We start from the raw sequence: 20,241 nt of genomic DNA on the forward strand, positions 1-20,241 counted from the left end.
CGTTGGCTATAAACCAAGCATTGACTTCAAAGTTTCTGTTGATGCTGTTCATAGCTCACTCGTAAGTCCTTGGCAGGAATGTCGTGTTGTGCATACGATTGTTCTGGGTTTCCAAAATTGACAACACCCCATGCGTGCGTTTCCAGGCTGTACATGCACAATAGCGCTGGAAAGCTGAAGGAGCAGTCCCATGGTTCATGGCCTGCTAATAGAGCCATCATGAACATTAAGCCTCTCGTGACTGTTCTGGTGGTCTCCAACCCCTGCAAATCCTCTTGGCGATCAGTCATGGAGGATGTGCTTGAGGCGTACAAGCTCAGGCTTTTCGCCCTTGCGTGCGGTTCTCTGCATCCCTTTTTGAGCCATTGGTGCCAGGACCTTTTCCTTTCCCTTTTTTCCTTTTTGGGCACTGGCTTCAAACATAAGTTTTGGAACGAATCCGCGCCGGGGGTTCCTGCTATATGGGTACTCTAGGTAGAGGCGTATGTCTCTTGGCTCCAAGGAAAGGCCGTGAGCCAACGACATCGATCCACCTCCTGAAGCTCCAGCATCCTTACACTGCACCGCACATCGGGTCAGATGCTGCCTCGGCACTCGTCAATAGGCGCATTTCTTGACACTGCTGATGAAAGAGGAAGAGGATAAAATGAAAGGTTCTCTTCAGCTACACAAACGGAGCGCCCGTTCAAAATACGAAATGGATGCACGTGAGAATTATACTGCATTGACTAGAATGGCCTAAGCTATTGTCAAATCCGATTAACTAATCTCGCGCTGGAACTATCAAAATCCGAATAAAAATAGCTCTACAGCGTGTGCATTTGGGTTAAACGGCCGCAACAGCCAACCAGTCTGGGTGCACTCTGGGGCTTGGGCGTATGCAGGATGGTGGCACCAAATCTATGCTAGAGGTTCCCACACCCCGCGTGCATGGCCTGTCAAAAAATCTCGCGGTGAACTTAAAAACGAAAGCATATCCTGGCTAACCTGTAAGATTACAGAGAAGCCACGTTTCTTAGACTCCTGACCAGCTCGCTGCCGAATTAAATGGGCTATCCCTAGCATTGTCTACACCAAGCAACAAACCATGAGACGGCGCAGTACCTCCTTCCAAAGCATAACCTGGCCATAAAAAGCAGAATTGAAATGTTGTTGCCATGAATGGGAATAGTCCTGCAACATACGTCTGGGTGCATATGTGCCGAAATTCGAGGAAGAGGTAAACTCATCAGGATGGCCACAGAGCTTGATAATCGACCAACTCGTGCAAAAGCCACGCAGCTCTTACCTCGGGATGGTGGTGGTAGTATTTTCTAGCCCCAGCGCATCCCGTTTCCCTATATTCGCCTAATACATAAGATACGAGTCAATGGCCCCCTACGAATTAGTTCTTTTTGGAGGGGAAGCTATCCCTTGCCACCGCCAGTTAAACGAATATCCGCGAACAGAGGCACGATTATCCCCGGAAGGAACTTTTTTTCAACTTCTGGGATGCTCAGAAGACAGGAAAGTCGCATTTCCACCCTCCACGTTATCCATGCATAAAGGAGCACGATATCCACGACCACCGGCCAACGAAAGGTGTTCTTCCGTTTTAAGTAGCAATTTCTGCCTCTGCATAAGCTACCGTTGACACTGTGTATTCTTGCATATTACATTCACCCGACGTCTGGGATGCAAAGCGGCATTGAGTGGGTATTGGCTGCGTTATACTTATTTCAGCTGCAAGCCCATAGGCTGATGGTATCCAGTATGATGCCTTGTGGCTTTTCGGTTGAGGTCCATAAAATGTGTACATTCTGATGCGTGCATTCAGCTGCGCTGGCTGTCAATTGCGGCACATGCTTATGCCAAGAAGCATAACTCCTCGTGGCGAGTATTAACGAAGGTTTAAAATGGCATGGCCAACTCCGTTTTAGGGAAAAGTTCGAGAAAAAGAAAGCTAAATTTCACACCCTCCATTGTCCGTAAATCGATACCGTAAAGAAAACAAGATACGGTTTTTAAGCTAGGATGGTAGCTTCTGAAGCAACCAAAGCCAAACGTTTCCATACAGTAGGACTGTTTTAGTGTCATAATCTGTTTTATTCGTCCCTCACCCTCTCACAATGCTCTGGCTACATGCCTTCTGGTTTTCCTATCCAACCCGGGGATTTTGTATGTAGTGTACATACATACGTACTGCTGTAAAAATTCAGAGCAATACAACAAGCTTCTGGGCGGAAACTCCCTTGCGGATAATATCAACTCCTCCCTGAACACTCTCCAATCCCTTGCCTACAACCAAAGGAGCGGGAGCCGGCACGAAGGATCCCGCCCTCAGTGCCTTAGACAAAAAGTCCACATAGACCATCTTACCAACATTATTATCCTTGAGCGTTGTTCCAAAGACATTCTTGACAGCTACGCCCTCTGGAGGCTCCTCAAATCCGCCCTTTGTGGTCGACACGAACTTTCTTCCGCTGGACTTCTGCACGACTTCAGCACAAGCCTTGGTGGCCGCTGCGCCTATGCAATCCATCGCACCGGCGACAGTTCTGCCCTTGAATGCGTCCACGAGCTCGTCGACGATGGTAGGGTTGCTATAGTCAAATACCTGCGCGGCACCAAGCTTCTTCACGTAATTGAAATTCTTGGGAGAGGCGGTGACGATGACTTCATAGCCGGCAGCAATAGCAAGTTGAATTGCATTGCTTCCCACGCTTGACGAGCCGCCCCAGACCAGCAGGGTTTCTCCAGTTGGGTTCTGGGGAGGCTCTGTTGGGGGCTGAAGCTTTAGGAAAGCATCCTGGAAGAGCCCGCAGGACGCGGTGGAGAATGCCAGTGGTATGACGGCAGCGTCTTGGAAAGAGATGCTCTCAGGCAGCTCGGCGGCCATATTTGTCTGGACGATGGTGTAGGCCTGGAAACCGTTGTCCTGGTTGCGTTTTGTGGCCATGCCGACGGCGTGACCGACTATGCGGTCTCCCCTCTTGAATCGGGTTACATTTGGCCCGACATCTTTGACGACACCAGCAACATCCTGGCCCAGGATGGTTGGGTACTCCAAGGGCCACCAGGCAAAAGCCTGAAGGCTACCATCGACAGGGTTGATGGCGACGGCGTGATTTCGAACGAGAATCTCGTTTTCGCCGGGAGTCCAGAGCGGCGCGGGCTTGACTTCGAAAGGAGTGGCTTTGGCGGCAGTAAGCCAGGCCGCGGAGTTGCAAGCCATTGTGTATCTGCGGCTGATAGTTAGTCGCGGGGAGGCTGACAAAGGCAAAGCGAGAATAGGCTGCCGTGGCTTTTGTGTGAAGTCCTCTGCTGACGAGAAACGAAGGGGATACGGAAGACTTTATGGAAATCCCATGCATGCTTTTCTATGGGGTCGCCCAAGGCGACGCGGAAATATATACGCCCATGTAGCTGTAATGTGAGCCATCGATGGACATGTCAATAAGTCCGAAGCCGAAGGTCTAATAACTCCGCGCGATCCCATCTACCTAAAATCAAGCTCAGAGCCAAGCCTTGGCAGTATTGCTTGGCACATCCGATGCGGCGGTTGTGGCGCAGCTTAGGCGCAGATCCCGCCCCACATGCCGACCGATTGACAGCCGCTGCGGAGAGCCTCTTCGCTGCAAGCACTGTTACAAGCGCTCCTCGGGGGCCAAAGCAAAAAAATGGTTCCAAATATCGTTGGCAGGGAACTTTCCTCGACAAGCTAGGGACGAGACGGTAGCGGAGCAGAAGAAACTCCGGGGAGAGCTTTATTTAGCCTTCCATTCTGCCGAACCATTCCGGGCTGACTTGTCCCTGGAGGACATCCTTGGTCGTGCGGACATCGCTTCGCGTACACAGATGCAGGCTGATTAAAAAAGACATGTTCCCTCGGAAATGTTTGGATTGCTAGCGAGCGATGAAAAACACCAAATCAATCCCCTCAAGGCGAATGCGGGATCCAGACATGAGTCTCAGTTGACCCCGAATGCAACCTCGCGATGGTCGATAAATCCGAGCGTGTCTTGGAGATCAAGCCTTCAGCCTCAACAGTACTATTTTCCCTTGTTACTTCCCTTCCATTTTTTTTGATTCGTTCGTCTGTTTTACTACGTTTGGACTTCAAGTTGTGTGTCATGCACCCTGGCCCGGGTTCGGGCATCTCATCCATCCAGTCAAAGGAGCGGACTGGGAGATTTCAAGGAATGGCCCACGACCCACGACCCACGACCCACATGCCCACCGCTTGCTTCTGCTACATGAACGATAGGACTTCCAAGCGGGTGGAAGCACTTAAGTTACCCGGGGAATGGTGGGGCAAGAAGGGACATTTGTAGCTCTACCTATCTCGTTTGCTGTGGAACCAATGGATTTTCCGATGCATCGTCCTAGTGACTCATTAGCGAAACAGCTTTCTGCGTTCTCCTCCTTAAAACCTACATTTGCAATCTACACCTGTCTACGGGCAATTCCCACGTAGGATGATAAAACGGACTGTCAAAAAGAGTTTCTAGCAATAAATGCCTCTCTAATTGGACTTCACTGCCCTTCCAAACAGTCCATAACATTCAAGGGCACGGCAACAAGTGCAATCGCGGGGCCCATCTCATCAATGGGCCAGCCCCAATGCACATCGCCCTATTTACATATCCGCCATAATAAAACACTTCATCGCCATTACCTCCGCCTTCTCCAGATCCCAAACCTCAAGTTTTGCATAAGGATCATCCCTGACCAGTTCCCACACTTCCTCCTCCGTCCTCGCTTTGATCAAGTGGATGCTCCCAGTGATCTTCTGGAGCCCTTCTTCCATACTTGTCGGCTGTGAAGAGAGAAGGGGGCCGCCAAAGGTAATGGTGCCATTTTCCATCAATGGTTTGTTATGAGAGACGTGCAGTGGTCGGTTTTCTAGGCGTGTCTCGAGCACATCTGGTCTGTCGGGCAGGCGGACGAACCACTCGTACTTTTGAGACATTGTTGTTCCTTTCCGTTTGTCCTGGTTTTGAGACTCTTAGCACTTGACGTTAGCTTTAGCTCATAGCTCGAGGCGAAGTGGACTGACCAGGAGAGCAAGAGGTAAGTCTAGCAAACGACGTGGGCGTTCAACGTCGCAGTTAAGTGTATATTCTTAGGCTATCGGACGTTTTGCGGGCAAGAGTTGAGAGAGATCATAGATTGCTGATCGAGATATACTAATATACTTCCTTGTTTGTTCCATTCTATCAAATAGATACTCCGTCCATCCTGATGCCCTCGGGTGGATTTCTCCGAATCATTTTCTTCTACATAGCAGAGCCTGCAGATACCACCGGCACGAGACGGGATCTGGGCGGATCGGAGTTTCTCTCGCTGAACATCTCTTTTAAATCAACCAGTCCGACTTTGTATACTATACTATCAGGTAAAAGCGCACCAAGGATTTCAATTTCAACCCCCACTCCCAAGCCTCAATGCTCAATGTAGAGATATCGGTCAGTGTAACATTCTCTATTTTGCACCCCATTCCTGAACCTGTAGTAAAACCATTAAACATTGAAATTCAATAGTCAAGTAATGATAGTCACCAAGGATCTAGTATTCTTGTATTCAAGAAACACTAACTTTATGGAGATATTCAATTTCCAAGTGGAAGGGACCGAAAATCTCTGCCGTTCTATCATCAGGTATAGTGTAGGATCCGAAGTAGGACTGGTTAAACGAAGAGGCCAGGATCTTGCAAATTAAAACGGTTCTCCGCACGCGGAGAACCATTCCTTGCTCGCTTTCCGACTTTAGGGACAGACAATCTGGATTCGCCCGAAGCGATTGGATGTATTTGAGCAACAGTTTTACCGCAGTCGCCTGATAACTAAAGGCTCAGTCTGCCCAGAATATTTTGATTCAAGACACATGGAGACACCTATCGATTTAGAGATAAGAAAGAACAGCGATTGCCAGTGTCACCAAAGCACGGCTTTGCATTCTCCCCTCAGAGCACAAAACCAGAGCTGCAAAACAAGAGATGTCCTCGGTTGAGAGGACGATCCGAGGCCGCATTCCACGCCCAGCTAACTAACGAACGCGTCTCTTCATCTCAAGCGCTCGACGATGCACTCAGACTTCAGGGTTCAAGTGACTTTCACGGTCAATTGCCAACCCCCTCAAGTGGAGCTTTCTCCTACGAGTGCCCTTCATATGACCTCTATCCTCAGTCAAGCGTGTTTATCTCGGAAATGACAGCATCAAACCTCAGCTACTAGATAAACTAGCCTCACTAGGAGAATTGCAGCCGCTGACCGAATATTGAGAAGACACTCCTGACTGCCAAAGGATCACAAACGGTGTTTTTATAACTGGAGGCCGCATTGTGATCCCCGAACCATTTCAAAGGGCCCATCAAGGATCAAATAGAAGACACCGCTCATGCCATAGCGGTCTAATCTCAGTGATTGCAGGGGACCAGTTCAGGTTATGTTAGAGGTTCAGGATGTCAGAGGCCACGGTCATCAATGAGAACTTCTGGCAAAATATGACTAGACAAGTGCATTCATAGAGGCCAGTATGATAAGTTGCAACATGACTCTAGGCATTCCGAGACTTCAAATGAAAGAGTAAGCGCCAAAATGCAATGCCAAACTGTATTTGAAAGATAGAATATTCATTGTGTCAGAACTCTCTTTTGGGCACACTAGCCATCGCTCTATTGAACCCCCGAGGAACAGAGTCAACAGTCAACATGGGTTTGGCTATATTGTCCTTGTACTTGGGAACGCCATATCCAATCAGCATGTGGTAATACAGTCGTAAATGACATCTTGCGCATTGTGATGCATCTCAGAATGGGCCAACCCAGGTTGCCCCAGGAATCACTAGATCTTTATCTGGGTTTGGAGCTGCATCCCTCCGCACTCGCCAGAGAGCTGTGACAGTCCGTGAGGGTTCAATGTTCATTCTCACTTTATGCTGAGGAGAAGAAAAATTCTGCTCAGGGTAGCTTTGCAATGTAGCTCAAAACCAGTATGAGAAGTAAATGATTCTGCAAATCAACCTTTGAGGAATAACAGATATAAACATGAGCGGAGACTTCCAGCATGGAAGCTCCTTAGGCGTGATGTGATTCGAAACACTATCGAATTGAACTTGGACACCAAAACTCATTGAGTCAGAACACATTCAGGCTGATCCAATTGAGTAAATCCTCTTTCAGTTTTTAATATACGAAGAACCCCTGAGGCGGACAACCATTATCAGTCAACAACCTCGGGTGAGGAGGGCATCTGCAACTTTCAATAGGCGAAAGAAAAAAGCCATCACCACAATTGCTGGTGATCTACTACACAAAATCCGTTTATGAAATTGATTGGAAAAAGCCTGAAGCATCCTTTGCGGTTTTCGATTCTTGCGCTTCCGTCTCGACCGAGCAAAGACCCGAAGTTCTTCAATTTTTTGGGACGAAAGAAAAGATCCCATAACACGCTGCGCTCGATTCGATAATGACATTTAAAAGAAGGAAAAAGGTTTAATTCCCAATAAAAACCAACAAAGACGAGCGAAGGGAACATTGTCATTCCAAGGACAATGTTGATGGCAGAAGTGAAAGGGACGAGGTGGTCGAAAGTTTAAAGTCGAGGAAGACCGCTTGGGCCGTGTTCTGATAAGATAAAAAAAAGTGAGAACTTGACTCGTTGTTATTGTCCATTTTCCCACCACCCGACACGGCGTACGGAGCACAGGTACTCTCTTTCTAGAGATTGAAATATATGATTCTTTATCAGTCTTCATTGATTGATTTAAAAAGTGGAGAGAAGAAAACAGCAATTGGACCGCCCGGTTCGAAGTTTTCGCTCTCGATCCAACGATGACACCCCCACCTCCGAAGCGCCAAAAGCGCAATGAATACCGCGATGAAGCAAAAGCCCAAGAATCCGGGGCAATTCAGATGCCAAGGAAGAGACTTTACCGACAGCGTGCTCATGCGAATCCGTTTTCGGATCATCATTTGAGCTAGTGAGCATTCCGACGCCCCCCTTCCCACCGACGATAGCTGTGCTAATCGCAACGAATGACAGTCCAATTAGCCCTGACCACATGGACTGGTCCGTCCATTTCCCTGCATACGTGGACCCGGATGAGAGTAAGACAAATTTGGCTGGCTTTCGAAAATTGTTGAAAGATGTGGAGGTTGCAGATATAGGGTGCGGCTTTGGGGGTTTGCTGGTCGCATTGGCTCCAGTGATGCCTGATACGTTGATGGTTGGTAGGTTTTCTGCATCGAATTTCCCTTGTTGTCGATAGATATCTTCTGAACTCGGATTATAGGAATGGAGATCCGCATTCAGGTCCTCGAATACGTGACAGCACGGATCCAGGCCCTTCGCTCCCAAAGGCCTCCCCCAGAAGCCCCACAAGAGTCCTCTTCACCAGATAAAAGCGAGTCTCAACTTCAAAATCAATCATCAATCCAGTCTTCACCTTCAGCTGCTGTGTCCTCCGCGTCATACCAGAATATCTCCGCCATTCGCTCGAACACGATGAAATTCCTCCCCAATTTCTTCTCGCGCCATCAACTCTCATCCATATTCATATGCTTCCCAGACCCACACTTTAAGGCTCGGAAGCATAAGGCGCGAATCGTCTCCACGTCGCTGAATGCAGAGTATGCATACGTGCTAAGACCGGGAGGAAAGTTATATACCATCACCGATGTTGAGGACTTGCACCTGTGGATGGTGAGCCACTTTGAGGGAACTGCGGATGAAGTACCAGGCAATGATGCGGCCGGCGTGAGTGAATTGTGGGAAAGGGTGGATGACGAAGAACTAGATAAAGATGAATGTGTGAGAATCATGAGAGACGAGACCGAAGAGGGGAAGAAGGTGACGAGGAATGGAGGGCAGAAGTTCGTTGCAGTTTGGCGGAGAAAGGAGGATCCGGAATGGACTCCTTAAGTTTTTATATCTCTTTGCACCCCAGGTGGCCCCTACCAGATATCCACATGCCATCTACATTTTGTGAACTTACTATATATAGAGGTCCGCTCAAGCCTCCTCCAGTTGGAAACTAGAAGAAAATATGGCGTCCAAGAGCAGACATCGTCGTTTTGCAAGCACTAATATGTGCTACTTCTACACTCCCTGACGGCAGATCAAGGGAAATCTGTAAGAGATCGAAACGCAGTACCCGATCCAAGGAACCCCAATGAACTTGAATATCAAAAACTAAGCTTCTATACACCACTCAGGGGGATCCAGCCTCTTTCAATGCGAAACACGATAAAAAGAAATTATATATACCATTCATTTCACCAAGTCACAAAAGGTTCAGGCCTTCAACCTCCTCGCTTCACAGCTTTCACAAGCCGCTGTCTCCACAGGTCCCCCGATTTGCCTTCCCTTCGCTGTGACTCTCGGTTTTCCCTGCCGAGCGAAAAACCTTCCCTCGGGCCCAAACCCGCCTCCGCACTCACAACATACAAAGCACTTCTCATGCCATTGACCGCCCAGTGCAGTAACCACCACATCCTCTACCACCGGCAGCTTGCATGCACGACACTTGTCCGCCGTCCGGCGCGAGTGGCAGCGTACGCACCACGCATACCCTTCTTTCTCGACAAACGGCGTCTCAGGCGTGAACGGGTCACCGCACTCAGCACAGAAGAAATGGCCCACATGCCATTCGGCGCCACATGCAACGATTACCTCTCCCTCGATGGGGGTCTTGCAACTTTTGCAGCGCGGGGAGAACAGTTCGTGGAAGTCGAGATGGCAGTAAAATCGGGGGTAGTTCATTTCTTGATCGTCGTCGTCTGAACCGGCAAGGCGCTCCGCACGGCTGGACTCGGGTTCTTGGTAAAAAGCAACGCATTCGAGCGCGGTGCTGCAGTGGTAGCATGTGAAGCATTCAGGATGGAGCCGGTGATCACACGCAGTCACTATCCGTCCGGAAATTGGCAGGCCGCATGCAGCACAGGCCGCGGTGGGAAAATTGATACTAGTAGGAGTAATATGGCTAAAGCGGTTTTTGGACAATGCCGCTGCCTTCTTGCTGCGTTGTTCGGCTGCATACTTTTTGGGGTCAGGGAGTTCTCGTCGCTTTGGCTCACTTTGAGGTGGCATTGAAGAAATGGGAGGACCTAGTTCTGATATAACGATAGACGGCGCCGTGGAGTCTTCGCATTCAACACTGATTGAGGGAACGCTCGGGGCCTCGCTCACATTGATTGTAGGTGCTAGATCTTTGTGTGGAGTAGAGGTATTCTCAATCGACGGCCGCGATGACGATTGTCCGAAGCCTTGTCGGGCGCCTCTCGAATTGGCGTAGGCTTCCTCTTCTGGAGCTTTCCAGTCAGGATCAAAACTCACAATGGGACGGCCAGGCCGATCACTGACAGCTGATGGCATAGGGAGTCTGGAACTCCTGTCCTTGAGCCTCATGCTGGTTGCAGCACGAATCTCCTCACTACGTATCTCGATCCCGTCTTTTGTAGGCGAAGTTTCCTGCTCTTTTGTGGAGTTGGCAGTCGTAGAGAAATTGTTGGCCTTGTAAAAAGGATTTTTAGACTGAGTGGGAGGATTTTTGTGAATATCAAAAATGGACAGTTTCTTCTCGCTACCGGCTCTATTATTAGCCTGCCGAGGAAGGGATCGTGCACCGCGTGGGAGCGAGTTTCGAGCCTTCACCCTAAGAGCAGAGGGTATAAATTTATCGGTCGCTGCCTCAGCCTTGGTGCTCGGATCTTCGGGCTCCTCGTAGATCTGGTCTTCTGGGTTTCTAAACAGCCCCTTTGAAGAATCGCTGTTAGAAATTCGCGATAGCTGGGGGTGGGGAGCCTGCTGCATGTCATCTTCCGGCAAAGAAAAATTTACTTTTGAAGTCCGCCTCAGACATGAATTCTTTTTAACTCTGAAAGTGGAATTATCGTGGTGAGTTTGGGGCCTTGTCCCATGAACTTCTGCTGGAAATGAGATCCTATGGGAGTTAGCGGAGTTGCTTCCACCAGAACTGTCAGACTCAGAGAGGTCTCGTTCAGATCTCGGAATTGCAGAGCTATGGCTTCTAAAATGGCCTCCCTTTTCAGAATATCGTAGAAAACGATTCGCAACGTCAGGGTTGCGGTAGGGAGCATGTGGATTCTCTTCCTGGAATCCATACTTCTGGTGCTGCAAGACCAAGTCCACAGCTTCCTCGTGTGCTGCGTCGTAGAGACGTTGTTCCTCGTCTTGGAGGTCCATTTCTTCCAGTGCGTTTCGCAGCGAGCGTGCTGCCCGTTTTTCGACCCATCTGTGGCCGCTCTCTCGGTACTGAGCATTTGGTGACGACACCATCGGTGTAGACGACGTATTCCTGGGGGTCTCATCCACCGTTTCCTCCGGGATACTTGTGTATTCTCCAGGTTCGTTCTGCTGGAGAAGTTCGGACATATATCGACGGTGGGACAGAGCGCTGGAAGAACGCGGAAAGAGATCGCCGGTGGCTGGGCCGGAGGGGTCCGCTGGCCTGGACATCGAGAGGGCAGAGGACGCTCTAGGCGGCAGGTCATTGTTCTGCGGAGATCCTAAGAGAGCCGTGTCTTTCGTAGGGAGCGGGCGGGAGCCAATTGGGCGAGGAGGGCGGTTGTTTCGAAGGTCCTTGAGGTAGTGGGCTGCGCAGGAAGAGTTAGTCAACCAAAGGATGCATCCTCCACTTCATAGACACTCAATATTGACTCAAGACGAAGACCATATCGGTTCGGTTCTCCCGCAAAGGGGGCGTATCTCCCCCTGAGGGACTCTTCTTCCTGTTCTACTCACCGAGCTGGTCGTCGTCCATGAAGGTTGGGTTGGGAGGAGACACCTTCCGGGTGCCGGACTTGAATCGGATCGAATGGACCATGGCTGTCTCTGCGGACGATTCTCGACTGTAAATAATGAAGTGATCGTGTTCACCATAAAAATGGACCTGCCTGTACGGAGTAGTTATATCGGTTCAGCGTGAAGAGAGTGGACAGCAATTCAGCCAGCCATGGGCCTGCTCTCTGTTGACCTAGCAGCAGCAGCCGCAACAGATACGTCAGAGGAGCAGGATTTGGGAAAAAGAGAGATGACTCTCAGACATCCAACTCCTCGAAGACTCACTAAGATAATTGGAGACCGGCGGGGAGTCGAGGGCTGCGTTCGTTGGCTGTATCCTTTATACGCCCGCCGGCAGTCCTCGCGTATCACCAGCCGCCAACGCATCGAGCGAGTCTGTGACGTATCCGGCCAGGGTGTGTGTGTGTTTGCACTAGCGAGTCTCGCTGCCCGTTGCCAGGGCCAACCGCCTCTCTCTGTTTCACACAGCGCTCTTCAATTGATTGCAATATTTACTCTGCGACTACGAAGTACATCCCTACACGCTGACTTCCTGGAATCGAGGGTAAACCACGACCATCTGGAGTGTTTCCGCGGCTGGCGATCCGGTATCGAAGTTATCATTGGTGCCACCGGTGATCGCATCATCCACCTTGGTGGGAGTGACGAGCTAACTCTGTAGCTACATAATTTAGCCGCTGGCCCCGTCACAGAGATCGCTGCCGCAATCAGCCAACCTTAGTTTCGTCAAGTGGTCGTCGTGCAGAATTGGATCGAGGCGTGGAGAGAGCGCCAGCTAGGATTCGGGAAGCCTTCCTGCGATCCTCGTCAAAGGCGGCCGTGTGAACTCCCTCGACCCAGCTTTGCAAATATGAAACAATCATGATAAATGACTTCGTATATATATATATATATATACGTGGTGAACTCCACGTCTGTAACGCCACACATCGTCCTCCGTAGACTTGGCAAAGCTGGATCGTCCCCTGCATCGTTCTCGACTGCTGACTGTCTTGACTCCTGGCTTACGATGTGCACGATGCGATTAACCCATTGAATTGCCTGGATCAGCATGCGTGCGTACGTATGACGCTGGATAATTGCTCCATTCCCCCTTTGTCTCTCTGCTTTCTTTTTGCCTGTGTAACTGGGCTTTTGGCGGACGCAAGTTTATCACTCAAACATATTAAATATTATTGCTCATTCAATTCTCCTTGAATCTGGTAACTAAACAGGCGGAGGGGCGGCAGATCTGGGATCCCGATCGCCGGCATTCCCGAGTGCATTCAAACGATCTCAGTGCCTCAGGTGGTTACGGCAAAGAACTTCCCACTTTTCTTCCCCTGTGACACACAGACTCTTTTCGCGAGAAAGCCACATATGTAGATAGTTCTGCCTGCCCAGTTCCGGTTCCGATCCCATTCAGAGATCTGTCTGGGCCCACTAACCCGAAAGCTGTCCAGGCGATTCGCCGGGTTACATTCTGGCGAAGGTGAAGGTCGCTCAGCGAAGCGCAGAGAAAGCTCGCAATTCTTACACTTGAATGCCCCTGTGGTTTGTTTTCGCAGCTTGTTGACTCCGATCCCCTCCAGTTGACCGGGATCTCACCTCGCGCACCCAGTCGTCGCGCCCGCAGATCCCTTCGTTTCTCCCCAATGGAATGCTGGGCCTGCATGGCTCCATCGGCACGTTGGACCTTCTGCCTCATGGATGCCACGATGGTCACCCAGGCCACCCCGTCCGGCCTCTGAGTCCGGGCGAGACGCGGGTGGGCCAATGAGGACGCAGATGCAAGGGTGCAATTGCCTTTTGCCCCCTTTTTTTTTTTTTTTTTTTTTTTGGATTTTCTAAAAAGAACGAAAAGTTCAAAAACGGAAGACGAGAGAGCAAGGGCCCAGCGCAGGTGATCCTTTGGCCGCGAATAGAGTTCCCTGACACCCGGTTCAGTCGGCACCGCGTCCCGAAGCCTCACGCTCAGCGCGCAGTCGGGGACAAGCAAGCGCTGGGAGAGTTACCCGGTTCCCCCACATTGGGGCCCTGCTCTCTAGCGCCCGATTGGCCACCTCCGCCTTGTCTGGGCCACCTCGGTCTGTCGAGAGAGGGAAGACCCGAGCAGTTTGACGGTCAGGATGGGGCAAAATTCCGGCACAATTCCCGCAAAATCCCCCCCCAGACCCCAACTTTCTGAGGCGGTAGGGCGCTGCGAAGATATGCCTAGGCACAGCTCTCCAGCCATGCCAATCCGGGAGTTAAACTCCTCGATCTCGTCCGCCATATTTCCTGATCGCACCTCTTTGGCACAAAGGAACTGGGGTTCCAGGACACCGCTAGGCTAGGAAAGGTGGGTGCAGCCGGGATGCTTCAAAAAGAAAGCAACTGTTGCTCTCTTCCCCCACGGACAGCGCTAGAACGGGTCAACGGGGCCAGCAAATTTATAAGCCCGACGCGCCCTGCAACGGTGCGCGTCGTCCCTCAATTTGAACCGGCCGTTCGCTCGATGGATATTGTGAGGCTCGACGTATGCCGTTGGTGCTGCCGGCATTATCCACTTATCTATATTAACTAAAGCCCATCAACCCTTGCGGAGCAGTTCTAGCTATTTTATTTTTCCTGATTTCCCTTTCCTTTTTGCCCTCTGTGCGAGTCGCTTGCACTTTTGACTAATTTCCAACCCAAAAAAAAAAAGGGGATTAATGTCTGCGGCCATAACTAGGCCTTAAATAACCAGGACCATGGGCGACAATTCGTCTATCCAAATCACGCATCCACCATTACCGGATGCAGATGAGAAAAGAGATACTGATGGTACCGAACTGTCCGGCGACGAAGTGACTCCGTCATCTGCGGAGGATAGATTGGAGGAGAAGCCACCAGAAGACGTCCCACCAGATGGCGGGTATGGCTGGGTGTGTGTTGCTTGTGCAGCTTTCATCAACGGAAATACATGGGGAGTTAACAGTGTACGCTACATCCCTCTCCTGTATCTGACTTGTGAACGCATTGCTTACTTGTTCTATGTAGTCTTACGGTGTCTTCTTGTCCCACTATCTCTCTAACGATATATTCCCCAATATGAGCGCAATCGGATACGCCTTCACCGGCGGCCTAAGCATGTCTTGCGCCCTCTTAATATCACCTTTGGTCACCCACCTAATACACCTTTTCGGCAATCGAACAATTCTAAATATAGGGGTCTGCCTGCAAACTATCTCGTTCATCGGAGCATCGTTTGCCAAAGAGCAGTGGCATTTATTCTTAAGTCAGGGCGTATGCTTTGGTGTGGGAATGGGGTGTATTTTCATTGGATCTGTTGGGATCACCCCGCAGTGGTTCCTGAAGAAACGAAGTGTTGCAAACGCAATCGCTGCCGCTGGCTCGGGGATGGGAGGACTTGCGTACTCCTTAGGAGCCGGCGCGATGATCCCCCGTCTTGGATTGGCCTGGGCTTTCCGTGTTCTTGGAATCACCACGTTCAGCATCAATATAGTCGCGTGCAATCTGCTGAGAGACAGGAATAAGGCCGTAGGAAGCCGTTATCGCGCATTTCATTTTCCACTACTGAAGCGGCCCGAGTTTCTGCTGCTTCAAGCTTGGGGCATTTTCAGCTTGCTTGGCTACGTCGTGCTTATCTTCAGTCTTCCCAATTTCGCACTCTCTATTGGGCTTTCTCCGCATCAAGGGAGTATTGTCGGCGCCCTTCTCAATTTGGGACAAGGCTTAGGCAGACCTGTAATAGGTCTCATCAGTGACCGTTTTGGGAGGATCAACATGGCCACTGTTTTCACATTCTTCTGTGGCCTTCTTTGCTTCGCCGTCTGGATTCCGTCTCTCAACATGGGAGTGCTATGTTTTTTTGCCATAATCGTGGGCACTGTTGCAGGAACTTTCTGGACCACTGTCGTTCCCGTCTGTGCAGAAGTAATCGGGATGCAAGAATTACCTGCCGGGCTTAGTATATCTTGGGTGCTCATTGTGCCGCCGACGACGGTGTCAGAACCAATCGCCGTTTTGCTAAAGGACGACTCTAAAAAGGAGTGGGTCTACCTCTATGCGCAGATATTCACAGGCCTGGTATACATCGTGGCGGGTATTAGCATATGGCTCGTCCGTGGCTGGAAAATTGGTCAGGTAGAAATAGCAGCGAAGAAGAGAGCCGTAGCCCTTGCAGCTGGCACTTCTGCAACACTGAAAAGCCGTCATCCAGACACAAACACCCCGGCGGTTGCTGAGAACCAGCTTTCGCCCGATAGAGATGCTTCAAGCCACCCTAATGAGCATACTATTTCTGCTCTGCCGTCTCCGCCTTCACCTGAGATAGACACCCGGGTTTGGTCTCCGGTTCATTTGCTGCGCAGGATGATGGTCCGTGGCCATGTTTGACGATGGAGAGACGGGGACTTCTCCATATACCTAATAGTTACAAGATCCTGGCACGATACTATATGTTATGGCATTATGGATGTGCTATAGCCTAGCGATGCCTTCCTAAGCCTGAGGCATCTCTTACAAAAAAAATACAAATCCTTCTTACCTCCACTAGGCATATGACGATTGATACGAATATCGCGCTGGATGTGTTTAGGGCAATACCTTGTGGATTTGTTAATTTGCATATACCCCTAATAATCGACATATATTCTCTTGGGACACGAAGCAACATACGAATTCGGCCGACTGGCTTGCATATATCCCCAGCATTATTTTATTAGCATTGTTCTTCGGACTTTTTCAGGACTCGTTCGCATGTATCCACCTGGCGGGCTTAGTAAATAGAATCAAAATGAGATAAAAATGATAGGGAACTGGCATGGGAATCGAGAAATTGAAAATTTTTATTTTTTTTATAACAAAAGTAGGGGTGAATAGCCCGCTAGATGCATTCTTCCCAAAAAAGATGCCACAACAACATAAAAGGCAAAACCTAGAGAGCAAAGCGACTAGACATTACGCCTTTCCCAAGACCAAAATCCGTACTCTCCGCTTACCCGCCCCGCGAACCCCTTCTTCCTTCACGGAACTCACATTCACCTTGACCTTTTCAAACAACTCAACGTAGACACTTCCCGCCTTCACCTTCTCACCCCCATCTTCTCCCTCATGCTGCTTCTCTCGCACCCTCAGCGCATATTCCTCGGGATCAAACTCGCTCTCTCTCCTCGCGGCAATATGCTTCCCCCCACGAACCCCAATCTCATCAACCTTCTGTCCAGGGAGCAAGAAATCCTCCAGCCTAACCACGCCCTCAATTCCGAACCTCGGCACAAAGACCACAATCCCATTATCAAACACGCGCATCACGTAGCCCTCTTCATCAACGCCCGCAGCAGCGCCGTTCTCATTGCCGGATTTCGCAGCTTCCATCTCGCCGCGTGCTTTGAGCGCCTGGCCGACGTAGTACTCTATGCTTGCGCGGCCAGCGAACTGCGCATTGCGATGTCGGTGGTTGATGTTCTTGCAAATATCTTCTAGTTTACTGCGCGTTGCGAGGCCTTCGCCCACAGACGCGCCGGGTCCTTCGTACCCGATGGCGGCTGCGAGTTGGCGATGGACCACCAAGTCAGCGTATCGACGAATTGGGGAGGTGAAATGCGTGTAGATCGACGAGGCGAGACCGTAGTGGCGGAACTCTGATTCTGCATGGGCCCCGGCGCAGAAGTATTCGGCTGAAGTCATGCAGCGGGTTGCGAGGATACGGATTAGGGTGTTGAAAAATGGGTTGGATGGGTCGACGCATTTGTCGAGGGAGTTTGCGAGGGCTAGGGAGCTAGATACATCGAGGGTGAGGCCGCGCTTTTTAGAGAGTTGAGCGATTAGCTGTTCGAAGTTTTGGGGGGGAGGTGTGGCATGACGACGAAGAAGGGCGGTTTGTGGAAATGATTGATATATGCGGGAGGCGACGGTGATGTTGGCGAGCAACATGAATTCTTCAACAAGGCTGTTGGTAGCGAGAAGAGCTTTGGTTTTCACGTCGGCTACTGGATCATTGAGTTCCGATTCAGTTTCGATACGGACTTCAGGGGAAGCAAGGTTAAGAGCTCCAGCGTCCATGCGTTTTTGTCGTAGGATCTTGGACATGCGCAGCAATGTGCGCATGCTTTGGGTCAGCTCATCTTTCTTAGACTCATCATCAATTCGCAACTGCGCTTGTTCGTAGCTAAAAGCTTCCTTAGAAAGAATCACGGACTTGGTAAAATTGGCTGATACTATCTCCGCATCAGGCGTCATCTCCCAGATTACCGAGAACGCAAAGCGCTCAACATACGGTTTTAAGGAGCAGAGGTCGGTGCCGAGAAGCATTGGTAACATGTCAATACGCTTATCAACCAGATACACGGTAGTTCCTCTCATGCTGGCTTCAATGTCCATGGCGTTGTTGGGCTGAACAAAGTGGGATACATCCGCGATATGAACACCAACCTCGAAATTTCCATTTGGCAATGGTCTTGAATGTAGAGTATCGTCAATATCCTGACATCCTGGAGGGTCAATACTGCAAACTAGCAAATCTCTCAAGTCCTTCCGATCTTTCCATAATGGGTCATCCAAGTTCCCAGGAACTTTCCAGCTGTGCCCTTCGGGCGGAAGACAATTGAGGACTGTTTGCGAGAACGGCCTATATTGCACGTCGTACTCAAGTAGGAGGGCCTCGGTTTCCGCTCCCTTTGTCTCCAGTTCACCCAAGGAACGGACGAAGTGGCCAGTTGGATAGCGCGAGTCGCGATCCCAGGCATCAATTGTTATCAATATACGCTGACCCAGTAGTTCACTGGCCTGTCGGGTGCGTATTTTAATTTTCGGGACACGTTTATCCATGGGAATGACAAATACTGCTTGTTGCCTGCGACCGGACGAAGCTTCAGAACTAAATGACCCGCCATCAATATTACCCACATATTGACGCCAGTTCCTCTTGATCACGCCAACTACACGGGCTGTGGGCTGCGGTCGCCCTTCAGGGTTTGTTCCGTGGGCTTTTCTGACTTCCTCTTGAAGTGCTCTTCGCTCTCTTTCTGTCACCACGGCTTCATTTTCTTCAGACTCGGGGTTTTCGTCTTTCGTGAGCGCTTCTTCATCCACGATCTTCGTGGAAGGAGACTTCCACTGATCCTTTGGCAATACCTCAACGACCACTAAATCTCCGGCGATTGCTCGATTACTATTCTCTCGACCAAGAATAAGCAGAGACTTGTCGAACGCCGCCACCTGAACTGATCCTTCGAGGTAGTTGTAAGGAGAAACGTTGAATATGCCTTGGTGTAAAGTTCCTGCACGTAAACCCGTCATCAACTTTGACATGGAATAGTACTCCGGATAAATCAATTGCCCTCTCTGAAGTTTGGCGTCATGTGCAGATCTCGACTCATTAACCATGTCCAGGAGTCTGTCTGCATCGTCAAGGCCTGCGACATAATCTGACAACGACAACGCAGAAACGCCCTCTTTCTTCGCCTTCAAGATATTGTCCTTATCGTCTGTAATAACAACGATTGCCGGTACCGTATAATTTTTCCTGCTTTGCTTCAAAACCTCGCTTAAATGCTCAGAGTACCAGTTTGCTGCCCGACGCACAGCCCTGTCATTGCGATCGTTTATACTCTCGTCTCGCTGGCGGCGAACATGTGTTTCCAAGCGGAATTCGTTGAAAAAGAGGTAGTACCGCTTCTCCTCGCTCCGAATTAAGGAGATTAACCGATTATATAAAGGGAGGGACTGGTTCTTAAGCTCTTCTAGAACTGTCTGTAAGACGATCACATCGTAGAACGCGCTTGTCTGCTCGAAAAGATCCATTCCATTGAGAAGCGCATTGGTATCTGGCATCAGGTAATGCCCTCTCGGAAATGCTTTCGTCCCGGCTGGTCGCTCAGATAAGACAAACGGCGTGACTATCAGCCGAATTAGCACCTATAAACGTCCAGACAATGGGTGTTTTTCTCACCGTTGCCATTGGCATCCGTTGGCGCATATGAGAGGCATGACGGGCATAATTTTGATGAGCACGGAATGTCTTGTCTCAGATATAGTTCTCGTACAATCTTCTGAACCTTTCCGCTCTTAGTTGTCCTCACAAAGATTTTGCTGGAAACATTCGCAGCGTGTGGGTGGGAGGAGCGGTCCCTCCGTAAACTTTTCATAGTGAGAGCTGATTATTCAGACCTACGATTCGTATATCGCAAGTATGGCAGGGGTGTCAAACGTGAATGAAATTCTGTGTCCCCCCGTCGCGACCAAGCAGGCCTAAGGTCAGAGTCTCAGCTCTGTTACTGCGCGGTTGGGCGCGGGATAAATTTCACACGGTAACTGGAATTCCGCAGAGTCAAACCCGCTCAAGAACACATCATATTTGGAAACTTTAAGATATAAATCCTCCCATCCCTCGAATAGATTATATCCACCCGCGTCGCGAACAAGCCCGCCAGGAATTCTTTCCAACAACTTTGATATCACGTGATCTACAAGC

General features: G+C 50.0%; 8 protein-coding genes across 8 annotated transcripts; 2 read left to right on the top strand and 6 right to left on the bottom strand.

Annotated features, from left to right (window-relative positions):
- Positions 1-26: 26 nt before the first annotated feature.
- CIMG_13103 (uncharacterized protein) lies at positions 27-610 on the bottom strand (the record flags this gene model as incomplete). The annotated part of the gene is made up of 3 exons (XM_001243190.2): positions 27-263; positions 313-457; positions 558-610. 3 exons carry the CDS (start codon positions 608-610, stop codon positions 27-29), a joined length of 435 nt encoding a protein of 144 aa, XP_001243191.2.
- Positions 611-2,064: 1,454 nt separating this feature from the next.
- Positions 2,065-3,331, bottom strand: CIMG_07088 (zinc-binding oxidoreductase CipB). The gene has a single exon (XM_001243191.2). It carries the CDS (start codon positions 3,212-3,214, stop codon positions 2,195-2,197), a length of 1,020 nt encoding a protein of 339 aa, XP_001243192.1. The 5' UTR covers positions 3,215-3,331; the 3' UTR covers positions 2,065-2,194.
- A 988-nt stretch (positions 3,332-4,319) lies between these two features.
- CIMG_07089 (uncharacterized protein) lies at positions 4,320-4,951 on the bottom strand (the record flags this gene model as incomplete). The annotated part of the gene is made up of 2 exons (XM_001243192.2): positions 4,320-4,364; positions 4,658-4,951. 2 exons carry the CDS (start codon positions 4,949-4,951, stop codon positions 4,320-4,322), a joined length of 339 nt encoding a protein of 112 aa, XP_001243193.2.
- A 2,716-nt stretch (positions 4,952-7,667) lies between these two features.
- CIMG_07090 (tRNA (guanine-N(7)-)-methyltransferase) lies at positions 7,668-9,173 on the top strand. Its single transcript, XM_001243193.2, has 3 exons — positions 7,668-7,962; positions 8,025-8,212; positions 8,275-9,173. The coding sequence occupies exons 1-3, from the start codon at positions 7,814-7,816 to the stop codon at positions 8,901-8,903; spliced, it is 966 nt and encodes a 321-aa protein (XP_001243194.2). The 5' UTR covers positions 7,668-7,813; the 3' UTR covers positions 8,904-9,173.
- Positions 9,133-12,151, bottom strand: CIMG_07091 (LIM domain-containing protein). The gene is made up of 2 exons (XM_001243194.2): positions 11,745-12,151; positions 9,133-11,596 (listed from the first exon to the last, which is right to left on the bottom strand). The coding sequence occupies exons 1-2, from the start codon at positions 11,824-11,826 to the stop codon at positions 9,276-9,278; spliced, it is 2,403 nt and encodes an 800-aa protein (XP_001243195.2). The 5' UTR covers positions 11,827-12,151; the 3' UTR covers positions 9,133-9,275.
- Positions 12,152-13,087: 936 nt separating this feature from the next.
- CIMG_13104 (uncharacterized protein) lies at positions 13,088-14,058 on the bottom strand (the record flags this gene model as incomplete). The annotated part of the gene is made up of 5 exons (XM_004445383.1): positions 13,088-13,126; positions 13,232-13,332; positions 13,392-13,599; positions 13,799-13,872; positions 13,959-14,058. The coding sequence occupies 5 exons, from the start codon at positions 14,056-14,058 to the stop codon at positions 13,088-13,090; spliced, it is 522 nt and encodes a 173-aa protein (XP_004445440.1).
- A 398-nt stretch (positions 14,059-14,456) lies between these two features.
- CIMG_07092 (MFS transporter) lies at positions 14,457-16,627 on the top strand. Its single transcript, XM_001243195.2, has 2 exons — positions 14,457-14,743; positions 14,805-16,627. The coding sequence occupies exons 1-2, from the start codon at positions 14,516-14,518 to the stop codon at positions 16,161-16,163; spliced, it is 1,587 nt and encodes a 528-aa protein (XP_001243196.1). The 5' UTR covers positions 14,457-14,515; the 3' UTR covers positions 16,164-16,627.
- Positions 16,472-20,208, bottom strand: CIMG_07093 (VacB and RNase II family 3'-5' exoribonuclease). Its single transcript, XM_001243196.2, has 2 exons — positions 19,720-20,208; positions 16,472-19,666 (listed from the first exon to the last, which is right to left on the bottom strand). Exons 1-2 carry the CDS (start codon positions 19,913-19,915, stop codon positions 16,728-16,730), a joined length of 3,135 nt encoding a protein of 1,044 aa, XP_001243197.1. The 5' UTR covers positions 19,916-20,208; the 3' UTR covers positions 16,472-16,727.
- Positions 20,209-20,241: the final 33 nt, after the last annotated feature.

Source organism: Coccidioides immitis, assembly GCF_000149335.2.
Source record: "Coccidioides immitis RS genomic scaffold supercont3.2, whole genome shotgun sequence".
NCBI lineage: Eukaryota > Fungi > Ascomycota > Eurotiomycetes > Onygenales > Onygenaceae > Coccidioides > Coccidioides immitis.